At 41.3% G+C, this 18,872-nt stretch overlaps 1 protein-coding gene across 1 annotated transcript in view; it reads left to right on the top strand.

The window, feature by feature from the left end:
* Positions 1–18,544, top strand: part of CREG2 (cellular repressor of E1A stimulated genes 2) — a 36,784-nt gene extending 18,240 nt beyond the window's left edge. The window contains exons 3-4 of the mRNA XM_069204414.1: positions 4,130–4,243; positions 13,152–18,544. Of these exons, the coding sequence (XP_069060515.1) occupies positions 4,130–4,243; positions 13,152–13,299 (262 nt within the window). The 3' untranslated portion in view covers positions 13,300–18,544. The remainder of the gene's footprint in view (positions 1–4,129; positions 4,244–13,151) is intronic.
* Positions 18,545–18,872: the final 328 nt, after the last annotated feature.

Raw genomic sequence — 18,872 nt, 5'->3', positions numbered from 1 at the left:
GTTTGAAAACGTAAGCTAACAAAAAAGAGATACTGCTAGGTCTTCCGGAGCTTCTTTTGACATGGTGAGGTAGGTATTTTTTATGAAAGTGATGCTGAAATGTGGACTGGGGAAGAACTGGATTAAGATGACCATGATGGTTTAACATTAGAATAAGATGTTTAGGATACAAAGAGGTATCCAGTAGGAGTGTCTAACGTCCCTTTCTCCTGTTTGTCATGGTAATCAAGCCAATAGCACGGGCGATAAAACAGCTGGAATAAATTATAGGATTGGAGTTTGGAGGAAGAGTTCATAAAATCTCCCTGGTTGTGAATATTGTTTTAATTTCACTGACCAACCCTGAAACATGAATAACCTCCGCTTTAGTTTTAAAAAAAATATTTAGAACACCATTAGAGTACAAAATATATTTGGATAAATTGGAGCTGTACATAGCTCTAAAGAAGGTAAGTAAACACTCTGGGAGACAATGCTCCCCAATATTAAGAAACTCTCCCTGAAATATCTGGCTGTCCGTGTAAGAGGATTTCAAATCTATTCATGACTAATATAATCCTGGTGGTAGGAGACATCAAGAGACACTTACATAAATGGAAGAATCTTCATATCGCCTTATAAAGCAAATACCCACGATTAAAATAGCGACCATGCTGAGACTAATCTATGTTTTTCAGGTCCTCCACACGAAGATCCCATTTTCCAAAAGGTAGAGGAAATGTTGTTGACCTTTGTATGACAAAACACACCAACAAAATATTACAAAAGATCCGAAGGGCCCCAAGTGGTAGAAGTAGCTTAGGGTATCCAGATGTTAAAAGCTATAATAGGGCAACACAACTTACAAATAATGATCCCAGTGACAATTTTGTCATCACTAAGTCCATGTCATGTGGCTCAAGCAGTGACTGGTAGGATGTTGTGGGATGTCTTGTGTGTACCTATATGGGCAAGACCCAACACTTATTCTGTAGCCAGGTCACAAGCACTGTATTGGAAATATGGGACACAATACCCTGGTCGCTGAACCTTTCATTCACACTAACACTAATCTACTGTAGCAAACGCCTGTAGGTTTTTGGTGTTAAGGCAACTGCAGAATATTAGCAGATTTATGTGAGGATGTCTGAATTCAGTTGTTCGAAAATTGCAAACACACTCTGAGGATCCTTAAAACAAACAGGTTTAGGTACCACCAACTGACACATTGGGCAATACATCCACTCAAAGCTCTACTGCCACCAGACAGTTTACTGGTTTAAAAAGAACTGGGATAACAGTGGGACACACGAGTGGTCACAAGGAGCCCAGTTCACAAAAGCAGTTCTGCACCTGTTTTGAACTTGGATTCATAAATATCTTTATTTACCTGTGTAAAATCATATTTACAGAATTTGATGTTACACTTAGAAACATAACATAACATTGCACCTTATGTGCCAACCATGGTTGTTTAAAAGGTGGGCTACTGCTTTTACAGCAAACTACAGTCTACTCATTTATTTTAGGCATCGTACTGCTTTTGGGGAAGCTGCGGATTGAACTTAAGAGGTGAAAGTCAGTCCCCTTCACCCAGGTGCCAATAAAACTGTGAAAGCTGCATAGTACCCTAAAATGTATGCCTCATAGTAACTTCTGGAGTTAGTGACTGCCAACAGGGCAGATACGTTTTCAGTTAAGGATGTGTTTTGTTCAGGTTAAGGTTGGCTACAGTTCTCAAAAGCCACTCATTTATGTCACCTCTTTCCCATAATATATTCTGGATCTAAGGCCATACTGTCATTTCCTGTGATCTGGATCCAATGTTATGTGATGTAATTTTGTGTGATGTCATCGTCGAAGCTGAAGTCCTGTGATGTAATTTCCTGTGATGTTATTGTGCTCTTCTGAATGTTCACTCATGTTTCTGAAACCTGAAAAATCCTACTTAATGTTGGTAGGTAGTTTTTAGCAGTGCACTCCGAATTTTTGCCAATATAAATCTGCTGACTTGAGTTGGCTGTGTGTGTGTATGCAAGGCCGAAACTACCTGGCTCTATGGATAAATACACACAAACGTGCACATTTCTGGGTATTCATATACTATAGGCAAACTTCCTGGGTGCAGTGGAAGATTTTTTTTCATGTTATAGACAGGATGGTCGGATGGGAAGAGGCAATGGGCAAGTAATACCACAAAATTGTGGGGCTGCAATGTGGGCTATTTTCCTACAGGAAAAAAAATCCTAAGAAATAAAAAAGGATAGGAAGTTCTAATGAAATCATTGGTTATATTTGCAGATATGTAAATATACATTACATTTAATCCACTTGTCCGTTGTATTTACACATGTTAGATTTGCATATGTCTGGATAGTTACACATGTGAGTACCCCTTGAAAGCTCTAACAGTTGCAGTGTCACTTAGGTACTCCTTGAATTATTTCGAAATTCCAGAAAAGCAGGATATTTATCCCAAACCAAAGTGTAAGTCTACAAGACTAAAACTTCAAGTTTTTGTTTGGAATCACACCATGAAATGAATGATGAAAATCACAATGCCCATCAAGATACAGGCAAATCAGTTTACTAAATCAAAAGGGTGCGTTTGCCATGATGTGGACAAAAGCAGTTTGGGAACCAGGTGGTATTGCCAGCAAACATTTGGCTTGCAGACTAAATCATTTGGCTTTCAGACTAAATCAGATTGCAGTTTCAAGTACTACTCTGTTCTTTAAAATGTGTTTAGCCTGAAAATAACAGTATGACAATTACATTTTAGGTCCGGCTTGTCAACAGAACAGCAGCTTACCTTATGTGATTACCTGAAAATGAGCTTTAAGAAACAGAAACAGGGAGAAGGGTTTAAGCTCTACCCACTTACGGATCTTTTTTTCTGCAAGCTTTTGATCGGTTAGGTGTGTGCTCCATTGAAAGCAAGCATTTGTAAAGACAATAGGTCTGGCATTGGCTACGTGGATGTACCACTTGTGAAAAGGTAGCATGCCGACACTCACAGTGAAGTTAGCCAATGACTGAAGTGGGTTTTACCACTGCCCCAATGCTATATGCTGTGATGGAGGAGGGCTGGCAGAAAGCCCTTATTAATAAGTATATGCATAAAGGTTTAAGCCCCAGGCTAGCGCCAAACCTAAAAAGTGCTTATTTTATATTTTGGGAAAGCGTATGCTCCATCCAGTAAGGCTGAGTGACTTATGGCAGAAGCCAGTGCCAACAACTACAAGCTTGATTGGTTTATTTGGAACGCTTTTATCAGATGCCATAGGCCTTATCTGTTTATTGTGAAAAATTACAACAAAGACAGTAGTCCTCATCTACATGTATGTTAAAATCAACAGGTCTTTAATGGTGGTGCGTTATTACACCGTGTTAAAGCCTGTAGAAAAAAAAACGTTAGCTAGAGAGAATCTCACAGATCATTGTACTCGGCAGTATGTGGCTAATGGCTGTTATGTGATCAATACAGCAATCCTGAGTTGGTTATGAAGACAAGCTATTTATATATATAGATAGATTATAGTTACATCAAAGATAGCAGGCCCAACTTATTTTTTGTGAAAGTATATTTTGCAACTAATATGTCTTTAAGCGTAGATTATTACACTTTATTAAAGGCTGTAAACAAGTGTTTTGTTTCATGGAAGATCACAGATTACAATCGTAGGCAGTAGTTGTAATGCTGGTTACACCCTTCTTTTTGCTACCCCCACCCAAAAAACACTATCACACATTTTATTTTATTTTAATTTGCTGTTCCAACTCGGATCAGCTAATAAAAAAATAAAAACATCTGGGTCATCGAGGTGCCGGCCGTGTTATAGGGCTTTTTTCTTATTTAGTCATGCTGAACAGCATCGAGGATGATGTACAGCATGACAAAAACCATTGACAAAGGCAATAGGTCTTAATGGTGAGTTCTATTGGCTTTGCCAATCCGTGTTTTTATTTCTCTTAATTTAACCCTGAATTGTACTTAACAAACTACACAGTACCATTGTGCACTGATAGTAAATTAGGAAAAACAATACTTAGTAAAAAATAGAATTTTTTGAACTCCATCCCTGCAGCACAGACACATTATACAAGCCATGATGATTGAGATTCATTAATGTTGCTCATTTCCACACAGGAAGTACAGCATTGATCCTGATGACCCACGGTGTGCAAGGCTAACCCTCACCGGCCAGGTGGTAATGGTGCCTCCAGAAGAGATGGACTTTGCCAAGAAAGCACTGTTTTCCAGGTCAGTCATGAATCATTGAATACCACTGAATAGACTACCTCACTTGATTTCCTGTCACAGGGGCTGACAGAACAGGAAGGCTTTTGAAAGATGTGAGAGGGAGAACCTTCAGAAAGAAATCAAATTAGACCACACACACACTGCAGCAGGGAAAGAATAAGAACACAAAGGGAACACGGACACAAGAAAACAGAAGAACTGGGAGACAACCTACATATTTGGCCAGGGCATGTTCACAAAATTCTCCCCACAGAGCCCAGAAATGTACAAACAAAAGTGCTAAATGACCAGTGCACTGGTGAAATCTATGTTGCATTTGATAATATATGAGGTGGTCACTAGTGTGACTTTAGAGAACGTATATAAAAAACCCTGGCCGAGCGACTTTGTCCACATAAGGACCAATAATGAGTGGCCTGGTAATCTGTCTTGTATTCCCCTCCACCCAGAATTACTGGTGTCACAGGCACTGTTAATTATTTGGGGGTTGGGAGGAGGAATTACCACTAATTAAGAGATTTTGAGGAATAACATGTATGATGCTTGGCACAGGATCATAGAGGCACCTGCTCCACACTTTAGGCATATATATTCCGGGACTGGAGATGTTCCAGTCCTGGCTTCAGGGGCCTGACACACCCCAACTGTGATGTGCTTCAGCATCACCTGTTAAGAAAGCCTTGGGCAATTCAGGCGTCCGCCCTGTAGGCGCTACTAGTCAGTCTGTGGTGCCTGGACCTATTCACCCCATCCTGTGGTAGAGAGTGGAGTGTAAAAGCAAGTGGCTGAAAGCTAGAGCCTACACAGTAAGCGTATGATGTATGGACTGCAGTGGCTTCAGTTTTCAATTTCCTGATTCAGTACCCGAGGTGGTGAAGAAGCTATGTTCCTGCCCCAAGAATCGATGAAAGACTGACAGGTAGATTGTCTTGCAGCAATCTGAAGTGAATCAACACAAGCCGGTGAAGGTAAGTAAAAACAAGCATTTGCAATGCAACAGGTCTCACATTTCCCAGAGTTAGAGCTATTAGTAGTTGTAAACTCCCAACCGGACTTTTCTTGCCACATTAAATAGAAAAAAAGAGCGCGATCACGCTGCTACAGTTCACTCGTAGTGAATGTTATCGGCAAAAGTGCAATTATCTACGTAACCGGCAAAAGTGCAATTAACTATGTAACAGGATCGATGTCATGCAAAGCGCTCGACTTCTGCCAAGCGAGATCGCACTGTGAAAAAAAGTAGTCCACAAACCGAATGAAAAAACAGCAAGCCTTGCATGTTTTCAGTACTTGGTCACTGCGCTCGGGGAGGGCTAACCACCGGAAAAGGCATGACGTATGCATGCCTTCCACTAATGAAAGCAAGCAGATTTTAAAAGGCAAGCCCACAAACCAATGAAAGACACTGAAGTAACATGGACAGGGCTCTGAGCCCCTTTCTAACTACTAAAGCATTGCACAAGCGATACGCATGCGCAAGCGCATGCGACGCAGACTCGACCCTAAAAAGTATTTTAAACTCTATACATATGCATTTGACTGTGTTTGTGTGTGCATGTTGGTGTATGTGTGTTAATGAGTGAGTGACAGGAGAAGTAAATGAGAATGAGGGAGTGTTAATGACAGTTAGTGTAACTGAGTGGGAGTGAGTGAATCATAGAGTAAGAATAAGTGAGACTGAGTGGGAATCAGAGTGAGACTGACAATAAGATTTAGTGCAAGTGAGTGTGACAGTGAGTTAGTGAATTAGAATGAATGCGTGCTAATGAGTGTGAGGGAGGAAGAGTGAATGAGTGTGAGTAACTGGGAATGAATGAATGAGAATGAGTATAAGAGAGAGTGAGTGGGAATGAGGAGAAAAAAGAATGTGGGGCGGTGTGAGAATGAGAACGAATGAGTTTGAATGAGTGGGAATGAGAATAAATGAGTCTAAGTGAGTGAATGAATGTGAGCATGAGTGTGGGTATATGGTATGCTTGCAAGTCTCTTGCTGCCCCTAGCATACTGGTGGTAACTCCTGGCTGACAGAGGCACCCATGATAAAAAATGCTGGCACTGGCATACTGAAACCTGAAGGTAATTCATGGCAGATGGGGCATCCATTGCAAAATGCTGGTGCTAGGATACTGAAAGTAATTCTAGGCATAAGGGGCACCAATAGCAAAATGCTGGTGCCGGCACACTATAGGTAATTGATCACATGTGAGACACCAGTGGCAGAATGCTTGCACTGCCACCCTGGAGACACTTTTTGGCATGAAGGAGGACAACTATGGCATATAGGGGACAGACAACCATGCTAAAATGGTGGTCCTGATATTCTAGAGTCACTTGTGACATATGATATCTGGGTGGCACAAACTGCAAAATTCTGTTATTGACTTATTTCATGCAATTTTTGGCATAAGGTAGGGGCCCATTGCATATCGGGATCTTGCTGGCATAATGGAAATAATTTGTGACATATGGGGTTGGACGCATTGCACACTTTGAAAAAGTGAGGTAAATTCCTGGAGAGCACGAGAGTGCACTGCCTTGACACAACATAAAGGTACTTGATTAGTTAATGGGCGTCCTTTCAAAGCCCATGTCTTTTTAGCAAATATATGTGAACATTGTGTTTTAAAATGTACAATTTGGTGCCAAAGTCGTTTTCAAGCATGGGCAAAGTGAGCAACTGCACGAAATCCCCACCTTCCAAGTGACCTGTCATGAAGTAAAAGGGAAGGTCGAAATTCCTGCCATAATAACGATGCTCATAAAAAATGGCTTCTTTTTCTAATTTGACAGCTTATCATGTTTAACAGAAGCTTAGGGCCAGATTTACTAACAATGTGGGCCTGGGCAAAGTCAGACAAGGTGATGCAAACCAGTGCAACTCTTGCGAGGTTGTTTACTTCCAGTCAAACAGTATTTTGTGCTTGTAAGGTGCTATTTTATCAGTGTAAATGGGACTTTGCACTGCTTTGCACCACTTTGCATCAAGGGAATGTTACTTGGGTGTACCTTAGGCAGGTTAGCACAAGCAACCAAAGTTTTTGTTTCAAAGCCCAGTCTACTAAAATAGCCAGACTGGGCTTTGCTTAAAAAATAGCCACCATGAACCAGGTGCTCACATGAAGAAATCTTTTCATTATTGCAAATATTACACACATAGCCTATGTACTGCACTGTTCAGCACACATACAATGTGTAGAATTGTTAACACCAGTCTAGGCATAGAATTTTGTACTAAAGCAGTATGCTTCTAGCACAATCCTACACCCCGCCCACCTATACTGCAAAGGCTGCCCCAGGTACAGAGGTTTTGAGAATCTGCAGGCTCTTTTTAGTAAATATGGCTGCACAATGCATTCTCTCATTTGCACAATGCAGCACAACAACTTTGGTTGTTGCGCTAAAGAATAATAAATCTCTGTGTGAATGCCTGGCATGGCCTGCCTTAATGCTTGCACTGCTAGGCAGTTGGTGATAATTAAATTAAAAATAATCCTTCAGTGTCATTTCTCTCTCCTTACTTCATCTCACCTCTTCTACAATAATCCTCTCTCTTAATCTCTCAATCTCTTCTTCTCTATGTACCTTCATCCTTTCTCTGTCTCAGCTCTCTCTACCTCAACTTTGTCTACTAGACTATTTTCTCAATAGACCCAATATAACTCATTCAACGTTATCTCCATCTCCATCTATATCAAGATACTACCTCCTTCTCTATCATGTTATGTTCCTAAATCTTTTTATATCACTCTCACTATCTCAACTCTACTTCATCCCTGCCTCTGTTTACTCGCTGCTTCTTCTATTTGTTCTTTCTGTAGCTCTTTCATTGGCTTCACTTTTCACACACACTTATCTCTAAATTTACTTTACCTCTATGTCTCTCTCCACGGCTCTACTACTGCCCCTCTCTCTACTTCTCTCAACTATTCATCAACCCAATCGCTCCCCTCGCAACTCTGTCTCATTCCTCTCTCTACCTCACATCTCCCTCACTACCTCTCCTCTTTCCACTCAACTACCTCCCTACCTGAAATCTCAATTTACCTTACCAGTAGTTTGCTATCTCACCTTTCCACATCCCCTTTCTCTCATTCTGCCTCTGTTCCCGTTCCTTCACTTCTCTAAATAACTTACTATTTTATGGCTTCCTCTAATTCTCTCCCTCTACCCATTTTTCTCTGTCATTAACTTCTGTATATCTGTCTCTTTCTCTCTCACAAAAACACATATCTTTCAGAACCTCCTTCACTATTTCAACTTACCTCCTCCACCTTAAATACCTCTCAACCTCTTTCCTTATGAGTCTCTCGGACTCATTATATGTTCCTTTCACAGCTCTTTAGCTATGTACACCTCACCCATCTTTCGTTGTGCAGCCGGAATAGCGAACCCAGAAAGATCGGGGATTGCAAGTATCAAGGACAAAATTTTAAATCCAAACTATCAAAGGCTACGTATAGATTTTCTATACCTAACTCCACATATATGTACCTGGGTGATATATATCTTCAAGAAACGTTGATATGGGTTTAGGATTAGTAAATTTGTACTCGAGTATTTGAACTTACCATCTGATATTTTGTCCCTTGATATTCTGTCCACGATAATCTTTCATGTCGATATTCTTTGGCTCGATATTCATTAGTACAAGCTCTCTCTACATCCTTTGCTCCTCTCTTCCCCCCTTTCTCTCTTCGCCACTACTCTCTTTACACGATCCATTTGTCTATACCACTTCTAATTTTTCTCTCTTAACTTTGCACATTGTTTTCTCGTCTTTTTACCTCTACCTCTTGTTGCCTTACCTCTCTCCAGTTCACCTCCTTTTCTACTTTACCTCTCTCTTTCTATCTTATCCCTTGGGAGTACTGTATTCCTTTGCTTCCTCTCTCTAGTTTTCCTGCTCCCCAGGTCTGTCTCTTTCTACCATGCTCTAAAATATTACCTTTTTCTCTACTTATTTTCTACCTACATATTCCTTTGTCTACCTATCTTTTTCTTTTGTTCTGTATTTATGTAATTCCTCTCCCTAACTCACATATCTCTCTACATAATCTCTACCACATTCTCCCTCTACTTCAAGTCTCTCGCTATAACGTTCTCTCTCCATCTCCTTTATCCTGTCCTATCAGGATTTATCCTACTCACCAGGGTCACAGAGATGTGTCTAGCCTAAGAAGTGCCCGCACATACATAAGAGAAAGTGACGAGGTAAGGAAAGGGAAATTAGGAAAAATTTGTTCGATTTTAACTAATTGTATAATGGAATTCCTCAGAGCAGTACTTTGATTTGATTTTCCCGGTTGTACAAGAACACCAACAGTGAAGGGAGCTATATTTGTTATTACAAATATTCAGCTAAAAGATGTACAATTAAAAGCACTCTTGGGCTGATTAATCAATCTTTCATGCAGTGAAACGCAGCAAGCCACCTTGCTACACTGTGAGGAAGGGCATGAATGTGCCAAATTTAACATTATACAACTCATTCCTGTCCTGTTCTGGCGCTGGGCAACTGGCTGCCTAGTGCCAACGCAGGCACCCTTGCGTCATGTTGCAAGGGTTTCTGCGTTGTAGGCAGGATTGATTTTGTGCAGGAACTGACACCTTCCTGCACAAAAACAATCCTGAGAGGCATTTCCCTCTTTTTGTGGGTGCTGCAGCATGCATCACACATAGACAAAGGAATAAATTAGGAGAAATAATGATATTTCTTCTTGTTACGCCTCCCCTTTGGAGGCATAGCATTTTGACGCATTCCCAGGTCTACCACTAATGGTAAATCTGGGAATGTGCCAAAATACATGGGTGGGTGCATGTGAACTCCCACACTCAACCCATGGAACGCCTCCCTGGGGCAGAGTAACGCAAGGCAGTGATTTGCACTGCCTTGCGTTACTACAGATTTATCAAGCTATACAGGGCCATTCAAGGTGGCCTTGTGTTGCTTGATAAATCTGCCTTTAGTGTTGTGTCTTCCTTGTGCCCCTTGTGTGTTGCAAGGGCAACACAACACTGTGCTAAATCTGGCCCTACATGCGTATGTCTTATTTTAATAATATGCACTGATCCACAAATCATCTAATAGGGCACCCTTAGCATGTATTTCCTAAAATGGGAGTAACAAGCTGGTTAGTCACTAGGGCCCAGATTTACAACAAAGTGGCACAGCACGGTGCTGTGCCAAAAATAGCAGTGCTGCACCACCTTTGAAACACGGGGATGCACCGTGTTTACAGGAATAAGGTGCACTCCTGTGTTTCCCCCTGCGCTGGCGCCGAATTAAGCTCCATGCGCCAATGTAGGCATCCTTGCACCATAGTGCAAGGGTGTGTGTGTTGAGGGGATAAATTGCTTATGTGCGGGAAGGTGTCCCTTCTTGCACATAAACAATCTACAATAGTGATTTGACACTTCTGTGTGTGCTTCAAACTGCAGCACACAATGAAGTACCAAAGCTTCATTTTGGAATGATTGTTTATGTGCTGGAAGGGACACCTTACTGCACTTACACAATCGTTCATGGCCTTTTGCTCTTTCTATATGTGCTGCAGAATGCCCACACATAGAGCAAAAAACGAGGAAGAATCAAAGTATTCCTCCTCGTTGTGCCATGTTAATGCCACCCCTGTGGATGTATTAGAATTTGGCGCTGCCTCAGATTTGCGCCTTCTTATAAATCTGGGGCAATGTCAAAAGCAATTGTGCTGTGGTGGAACGCCCACAGCAACACCCATTGCACGCCCCTCTGACGCTGAAAACTGCTTCAGAGGGTCCCATATTTACAAGGAGACGTTAAGTGGCCTAACGCCTCCTTGTATATATGGTGCAGTGTAAAGCGGCACTGGAGCATCACTGAAAATGACACTCCGGTGGCGCTAGGACCTTGTAAATCTGGCCATAGAAATCTTGTTTTTGCATTTGAAAATATCTGGGTCCAAACTCGAAAAGAAACAGCTTGTGTGTATGTTCAATCTTTCTTTTGATGCTATTTGACTGGTGGACATCAGGCTGCTTGAGCATTCAGCTGTTTTTGTGTGTACCTGTTTCTGAAGGTTTAACATATAATTAAATATTGTTTGCCATCAACAGGGCGCGAACAAGGTGAAATGGGTTAATTCATGTTAAATTGTTTTAAACTGGGAGACCCAAAATGTATATTGGCCAGTGCCCCAAAAATCCTTTAGATGTCACCTATTTGATCCCCTTTTTTCCATGTTTTTCTCAGGGCAAGTACCCCCAAACTCTCCTAGTTGCTTGCTCGCATCAGCTGCCACAGAATTTCCCCAGGACAGAAAGCCGGCGAAGTGTCTAGGTGAAAAACCGCAGTCCAGTTGTAATCTTGAAAAATTGTGATCCCAGTAGAGTCAGAAATGAGCCCTATTGAGATTAGAAAAGCACTCATACTGAGAACCATAAAAAGACCTTCTAACACTGAGTTCATTTCCACCCAAGTAAGAGTTCATGATGGTTGAAAATTACACAAATTCAAGAAACAGCCATGTACTCAGGCTGCATGTAAAACCATAAATATATATTGCTTTTATAAAACTGGATTAATGTTTGACAGATGTAGCTTCTGATTGAAACAGCTCTATTTGTTAAATAAACTACTTCTCATTGCAGAAAACGTTGTCCCATGGAACAAGCACTCGCATGTTGTTGAAATTGTGTATGCTGTTCTACTGAAGCTAGGTCCTCGCTTATGGCCTGATTCACAAAAACAAAAGTTTATGTTTATTGTAGGTTTAGCTCCTCATTTAGTGTAGTTTGTCATTTTTTCAGGGAAAGTCTTAGAAAATTCCAGGCATACTACTAGAAAGCTGAGGCAGGATTAATCATATATGTAAGCATTAGGAATGAGAAACTATAGCTGTAAATGTAGCAGGTGTACTTGTACCTTGTGAATACTTAAAAAAGGGCATTTGCACTTTAAACGTTTTGTACACAAGGCATATATTTTACCTTTGGGGAAAAAGCGTATCCTACACCTCCATAAATTGCCCTCATCATTCCCATCCTGGATATGGTCTTTCTCCTGCTCTTGACTGGAGTGACCCTCCAAGCTTTTTCAATGTGAGAGTGTGCATTACAAATTGTGTGAATACCCCACCCACTCCAAGCCCAATGAGTAAATACATCTAAATATAAAATTAGTTTGGAAGTGTAAAGACCAAACGGGAATGACAACTCATAAATCAAGCTATTTGCGCACCTACATATAATTAGTTGTGCAAATTGCTTTGTGATTTGGCTGTTCTCTGGCTTCCTGCAGAACAGTTTTGACTGTGAGTTTCTCGGTGTTATGGTTCTCTTTGTACAAGGAAGAGTCTTACGCACTTGGGGGCATATTTATGGGAGGCTTGCACCGCTGTTGTGCCAAAAGTTTTGATGCATTAGTGGCGCAGGCACCACTCCAAATTTATGAGACAACACATTTGGCTAAAGTGTCATTTTTTGAGGCTTTTCCGATGCACTATGCACTCCTTTGAGGCGCAAATCTGATTTGCAGCACGTAAACATTGCTTTACGTGCTGCAAATGAGCTTTGCGTCACTTTTGGAGCAGATGCGTTACAACACTGTGCGCCATCATCCCCACGATTCGTCAAAATGTTTGACACAGCCTGGGATCTTATAGTATGGTGCGCCGTAGCTTAAATACAGCGCATCCATGTTGCTTCAAAGTGTCAAACCCAGCGCACGTTTTTCTGACGCAACAGTGCGTCATATCTAATGAATCTGGGCCTGGATGTGTAAGAAATAGAAATTCACTAAACCACAGTGATACCTCCCTGATCCGTCTTGTAAATGACTCCAGCATGGCTAACAAAAGGCTGTGTAATTTTGAAATTATTTTTTCCATGCCCATATGTAGCATTCTTCATTCCTTGTCTCCCAATCTTTCAGGCATCCAGGGATGAGAAAGTGGCCTCGCAACTACGAATGGTTATTCATGAAAATGAACATAGAACATGTCTGCCTACAGAATTGGTATGGAGCGGTGTCCACCATTGACACAGACACATACTTTGGTGCTGTTCCAAACAGCAACTAATATGCTTCTCTAAAACAACCTACTCCAAAGAGTTACTTGTACAATCGAAAAGTGTTGAAAATGTAAGACTCTGCAGCCACATGCGAAATTTCAGTGGACCCTGGTGCAGTATTGTCTTTCTTACTACAAGTACAAAGAAGAAAGATTTGGAGAGATGGATATGTCTAAATGAGCATATGAAACCTCAACATGAACCTGCGATTTATGAAAGAGAACACCTTCCCATCAAAGAAAACATCTACTAAACACTCCAGTAAATGTTGTTGAAATTTTTCTATGCTGTTCTACCGAATCGAGCTTCTCACTTGTGGTCTGGTTCACAAACAAACTGTACACTTGCTCTTGTAGGTTTACTTCTGGGTATAGTGTCCATTTACAATTTTGGGGGAATTCTCTAAAAATTCCAGTAGTGATCCACGAGCTGAAATATCTTGCGGATTGGCAGCAGGAATTTATGCCACCTAGTATTGAAGGAACCAGTGCTCAGCTTGCCATTTTAATTCAGGTTCTGGAATGACTAACATTGTTTTGCAACCAGGTAAGTAAGGCATCTTGTCACACATCCTGAAGCAGATGGACTTTCTCAATCGTTAGTCATGCCTACACATTATGTGGTTATGCATCACCCACGCCACAAAAGTGTTCTCACTGCATGCTTGGTCTTGTCTAGCATGTTTCGCAAGTGTATTAAATCTGTCAGTGCTGCTGCAGGTGAGTCATGTGCTACGTATGTTTTTGTATTATGTGTGAATAATAAAGGCTGTTCCGGGCTTTGCACGGGGAACGTAGCCACTTACGGTGACTGCCCCAAGGAGCTCAGGGCTTTGTGGGGCGGGGTGGAGGTAAAGGACTCTAGAATTAAACAGAAACATGAACTTGTAGAAGGAGGAAAAAGTGTGGTTCAACGTGCAAATGAGATTGCGATATAAGGGTAACCTGATTCTGTTGCAGACCTTTGTATTTTAAGTCCCCAAGTAAATCATTAACAAATACTGCATATTAATAGTTCATCCTTCATTCAACCCCTAGTGTGGTACCCTGACTCTTTGTTCTTTCCTGGCCTTTTGGGTGCAAGGAAGGATATGGTTAAATATTGTGGTATACTCACTACGCCCTTCTCAGGAGCTGATCGAAGGCTGAGCTGATGAAACTTTAGGAAATAACAGTTAGTCTTCTTGGTGTTTGGTAGAGGTATAGAAGCCAAGTGGCACTGCATAGTTGCTGATTGCTGGACTGTTTTATCAGTATGTATCATCCTGCTTTGTTGGGGCGTGAATAAATTTGATGAATTGGATCCCATCACCTTTCATGTCCCAGGGGTTCAATATTAGCAACAAAGCCATTTGGCATCCAAAGAGCTCTTTGTGTTGCAAGATAGCTTTGCAGAGGTGGCTATATTGTTTGCCCATGTCTGAGTTCTGCCACATCATCTACAAGCCACAATCATTATTTCTTCATCTTCAACCTGCGTTCCAAAGTATAAGTGCTTTCTCTTCAAATAGGCAGGTCCTTCTGCTACTACTGTTGTTATCATTTATTTACTTAGTTCTATTGCTGGTTTGTGACAAGGAACTACTTTGCATCACTGTTTTGTTATCATCAGAAGAGCCTATGTAGTCTAAACGTTCCCAGCAAGTTGGTAGCTAAAGTCAACCTTTTGTGGGTGTCTTCTATAGCCTTGACACTGAATGATTAGATTGAATTCTTGGGCCCTGTCCCATGTAAGTGGTTGTGGCATTGTAAGTCCTGAACGTTTATTAATTCCACTATAAAAACATATTCTCGGAACGATGCCCTCTCCTCCCTTGTACCCTTGAATTTTCCCACAGGTATAAGTCGGTCTTCCCAGGCTTGAGTTCCCAGTGTTCTGGGCAGGATAATCTGTAATTTTAACTAGAGTAAAGCTGAGACATAGAACAAAGCAGCAGAGGCCTATCATCACTAGGGTACCACTTGTTTACCCTCCAAGTACAGCTTAATCAGTGCAGTGGTTGTTACTGATCTAATAGGGGAGTAGTACATTGACCTGAAAAAAGAGTGGCAATCTAAAAGTGCTTCACATCCCAACCTGTGTATAGAAAATAAGGGCCAGACTTACTAACAGTTTGTATCATGGTTACGCCACTTTTGTGGCACACCAAAGACACAAAATGCTCGTAGATATTTACAAATCCACACAAGGAACGATTTGTGCTGTCTTGCGCTGCTTTGTAAAAACAAAAATGTAACGCAATGCAGTGGCTTGCACTGCATTGTCTTAGATTTCATTCTGGGAGGCATTCCAGGAGTGGAACATGGGTGTTCCCATGCATCCACCCACGGATTTCATGCAGTCCTAGATTTACATAGGTGTGTAAACCTGGGATTGCATGAAATCGCTATGCCTACCATACGATGGTCTAACGCGGAAAAACAACTTTTTTCCTTCTCGTTATTTACTCTTTCTATGTGTGCTTAAATCTGCAGCAGTCATAAAAAGAGGAAAATGCCTTGAAAGATTGTTTTTATGCAAGAAGATGTCCCTTCCTGCGCAAAAATAATTCTCCTTGTTACGCAGGGACTCTTGAATCGTGGTGCAAGGGTGCCTGCATTGGCAATTAGGCTGCCTGAAGTACTCCAGCATTATGAGAGTAAATGTTTGCTAAATGTTAATAGGTATGGTGCATTTCTGCTCTCTCCCTGTCACTTAACGCAGTTGCAAGTTGCCTTGCTGCACTAAAAGGTTAGTAAATCTGGGCCTGATTGCGTAAACTGGTTTAATACCCCGCAGCACAAGATTGGGCAGAGGAGGAGGTAGAGAGCAAACAGTGAAAAGCCACATCCTAACATTTCCGTCATGCCACTGACACAGAGTTCAGGTTTATTTTTGTATAGCCCATAACTTGGATTGCATTGCACGTTCAAAAAGTTTTGTCAATGTTCATTGTTTGTTAAGTGGATTATACTGTAAGCATTGGGTTGCAATCATTCCAACCGAAAGATGATTTTATTCAAAGTTTAGTTGCATGGCATCATTGGAAATGGTCGTTAGTCAAGCTGAGTAAAACGAAATTGTTGATACCGGTCTCCAGCACCTGTAAGAAGGGAGAACGTTTCTCACACAGTTCTTGGATTATTGTGAAGCATGATAGTATAATTTTAATATCATTTAAATTAAATACAGTGCAGTATCTTCACAGGTTCATCGGTCGGGCTCTAACTATCAATATTGATCTAAAACTAAAATCTGTACAGTGAAAGGGAGAAAGGGAGAAGCACTTGTTAATAGTGCCTAGCATGGAAGAAGTTTGGACAGGGCAAGTCACTGAGCAGGGAGATAAATAGCAACGACAAAGAGACCCTTTTGGGAGGGTATAGGGATTCTTGCCATAATCTTTGTTACTCACAGAAAGGATAGATATTATTTTTGACGAGTTGCTTTGACCAGAAGAGAAAATTTCATACTCTTTTTATTATGATTTCCTGCATTCGTAACTGTTTTCTGTAAGGCCCAAACTGATTTGTGTTTTATATATCGCTTGATTCATTTTCTTTTAGGATGAGTCATACATGGATTGAGGTGTTTTAGAGGCAGCTGACAGTGACTTACACCTCATTCTCACCGCTGGCTGACTGTTCTGTACCCAAGTCAAAATAAATGCAGAAATCTCATATCGTAGAGCTTCACTTGCATCAGCTGCATATATTTCTAATTGCTTGTACATTCACAAAATTCCTGGGTGCATTCTTGGACATCTATGTAAGCTGTTGATTTCCAGGCGCTCCCCTTTATTCATCTAGTAGATTTTCACGCGCATCCTTATCCTCCCATACTTGGTCCTGCAGATTGTCTACAGTGAGGCTAATTGATAGAAATAAGTAGGCAGAAAATGTGCATTCGCACACATCCACTATTCTGTCTCAACTTGGAAAATATGTCTTACAATATGGTATGCTACTTACAGGGCCGGCTGTAGCACTGATGGCGCTCTGTGCGACAGTCTTTTTTGGCGCCCTCCCCACCCCATGACCACCTCCTTGGATTCCCTCACTACCACCCGCCAAATGTGCCCCTCATCTCCCCATAGCCCCCCTTTCACATACATTCATTTGTTTTAAAGAGATTGTAAAGGCTGGTTTAGTAATCCACTCAGCCATCCACATAAAATATAGTTCTGTTCTTTTCAGCAGGCATATTAACCCTCTGTGCAACTCTATGGTGAGTCAAAGCTGCTACTAGATAAAACTCCCATTTCTCTCCCTAGCAGGGACATTAATCACAAGAGGTACCTTGACATTTTAATTGCTTCCTGAAGGCTGGATGCACAAGGAACTGTTCAGCAGGTGCTTTTATATCTCAAGTTTCATAAATTATTGTTAAACACAGCGCCCCTATGAGGTCAGCGCCCAGCATCCGGTGCGGCTGTACTGCTCGCACTGCCCTAAAGCCGGCCCTGGCTGCTTACTGTATAGCACTTTAGTGTTTCCTTGAGGTCGCAACAAAACTTTGTCAGATGCTGCCGAAATAGAGGCGGGGAGCTTATGTGAGTAAAGAATGGAAGTGGATAGCGCTGGGAAACACTTTCCCCAAACCCATAAAAAAATTAGGGTGGCGATAGAGCACTTTTACACCCAATTTAGTATATTTACTCCATAAACTTTTACGGCAAACGTAAAACACAAATTAGGTGTGAACCCCCTTTGGAAAGGAGTGAATATTCCAAAAGTTAAAACTGTGTGTGGCCAACTCATTCCCAGTATAAATCTCGCACCCCTTCCCCAGGCAGCGTCTTAGTTGTGCCCCAGCTCTGAATGTATGACTGCGGAAAAGCTGCTGTTTTTTTGATAAGCAGTAAATTCTATCTGCCTGCAAAAATAATCCGCCCCTGGCAAGCAAGGACCTGCTGTAAAAACGTAAACGTGCAAAAAAGTTCCTTTATTATGAATGTTGCACTCAGAAACGTTCGATGTAATCCTTCGCAAGGCTGCTACGAGTAAGTAGCGCAAAACAAGCTACCGATGAAGAAGGGCAGTGTTACACAAAGTGAGCCTGTTAACCTTTTTTGTGTGCAATTTGAGCATATAATAAAGAAACAACAACCTTCTGTGAAGATTTAAACCGTAAACGTCCATGGGTGATATACTTTTATTTATTGTAGGTGTGAAGTAATAGGAAAGTATTTGTTTAGTATTATTCACTGCAGAAATACAGTGACGATTGACGTGAACATACATAAGTATCTAATAAAAATATCAAAAACCAAAATGATGTGGGCGCCTGCTCATGTGCAGATTTATTTAAAGCCTCTGCGGTTTATTTGTCTCTGTTATGTTTACGCTATAAGAGATACCCCAATTTAGGATGCATCAATGATGTATATATATTTTAACCAACTTAGTGGGAACTCAGTACAGTATTTGTTTAACTGGGGGACTCTGGAGAGTCGCCAAACAAGAATAGCACACTGCTCGAGGATTGTGCAGTTGGAGGTCAACATTCGGCATGATCCACAATTCTAGAACCACAAAGCTAGCTGTGCGATAGAGGACCATAAGAGCAAGAGGTTTGGTTACAGAATTATGCCAAAATGTGT

The sequence above is a fragment of the Pleurodeles waltl genome, chromosome 8 (assembly GCF_031143425.1).
Source record: "Pleurodeles waltl isolate 20211129_DDA chromosome 8, aPleWal1.hap1.20221129, whole genome shotgun sequence".
Lineage (NCBI taxonomy): Eukaryota > Metazoa > Chordata > Amphibia > Caudata > Salamandridae > Pleurodeles > Pleurodeles waltl.
Note: the sequence above shows the minus strand (reverse complement) of the source record. Positions and strands in the feature narration are given on the sequence as shown.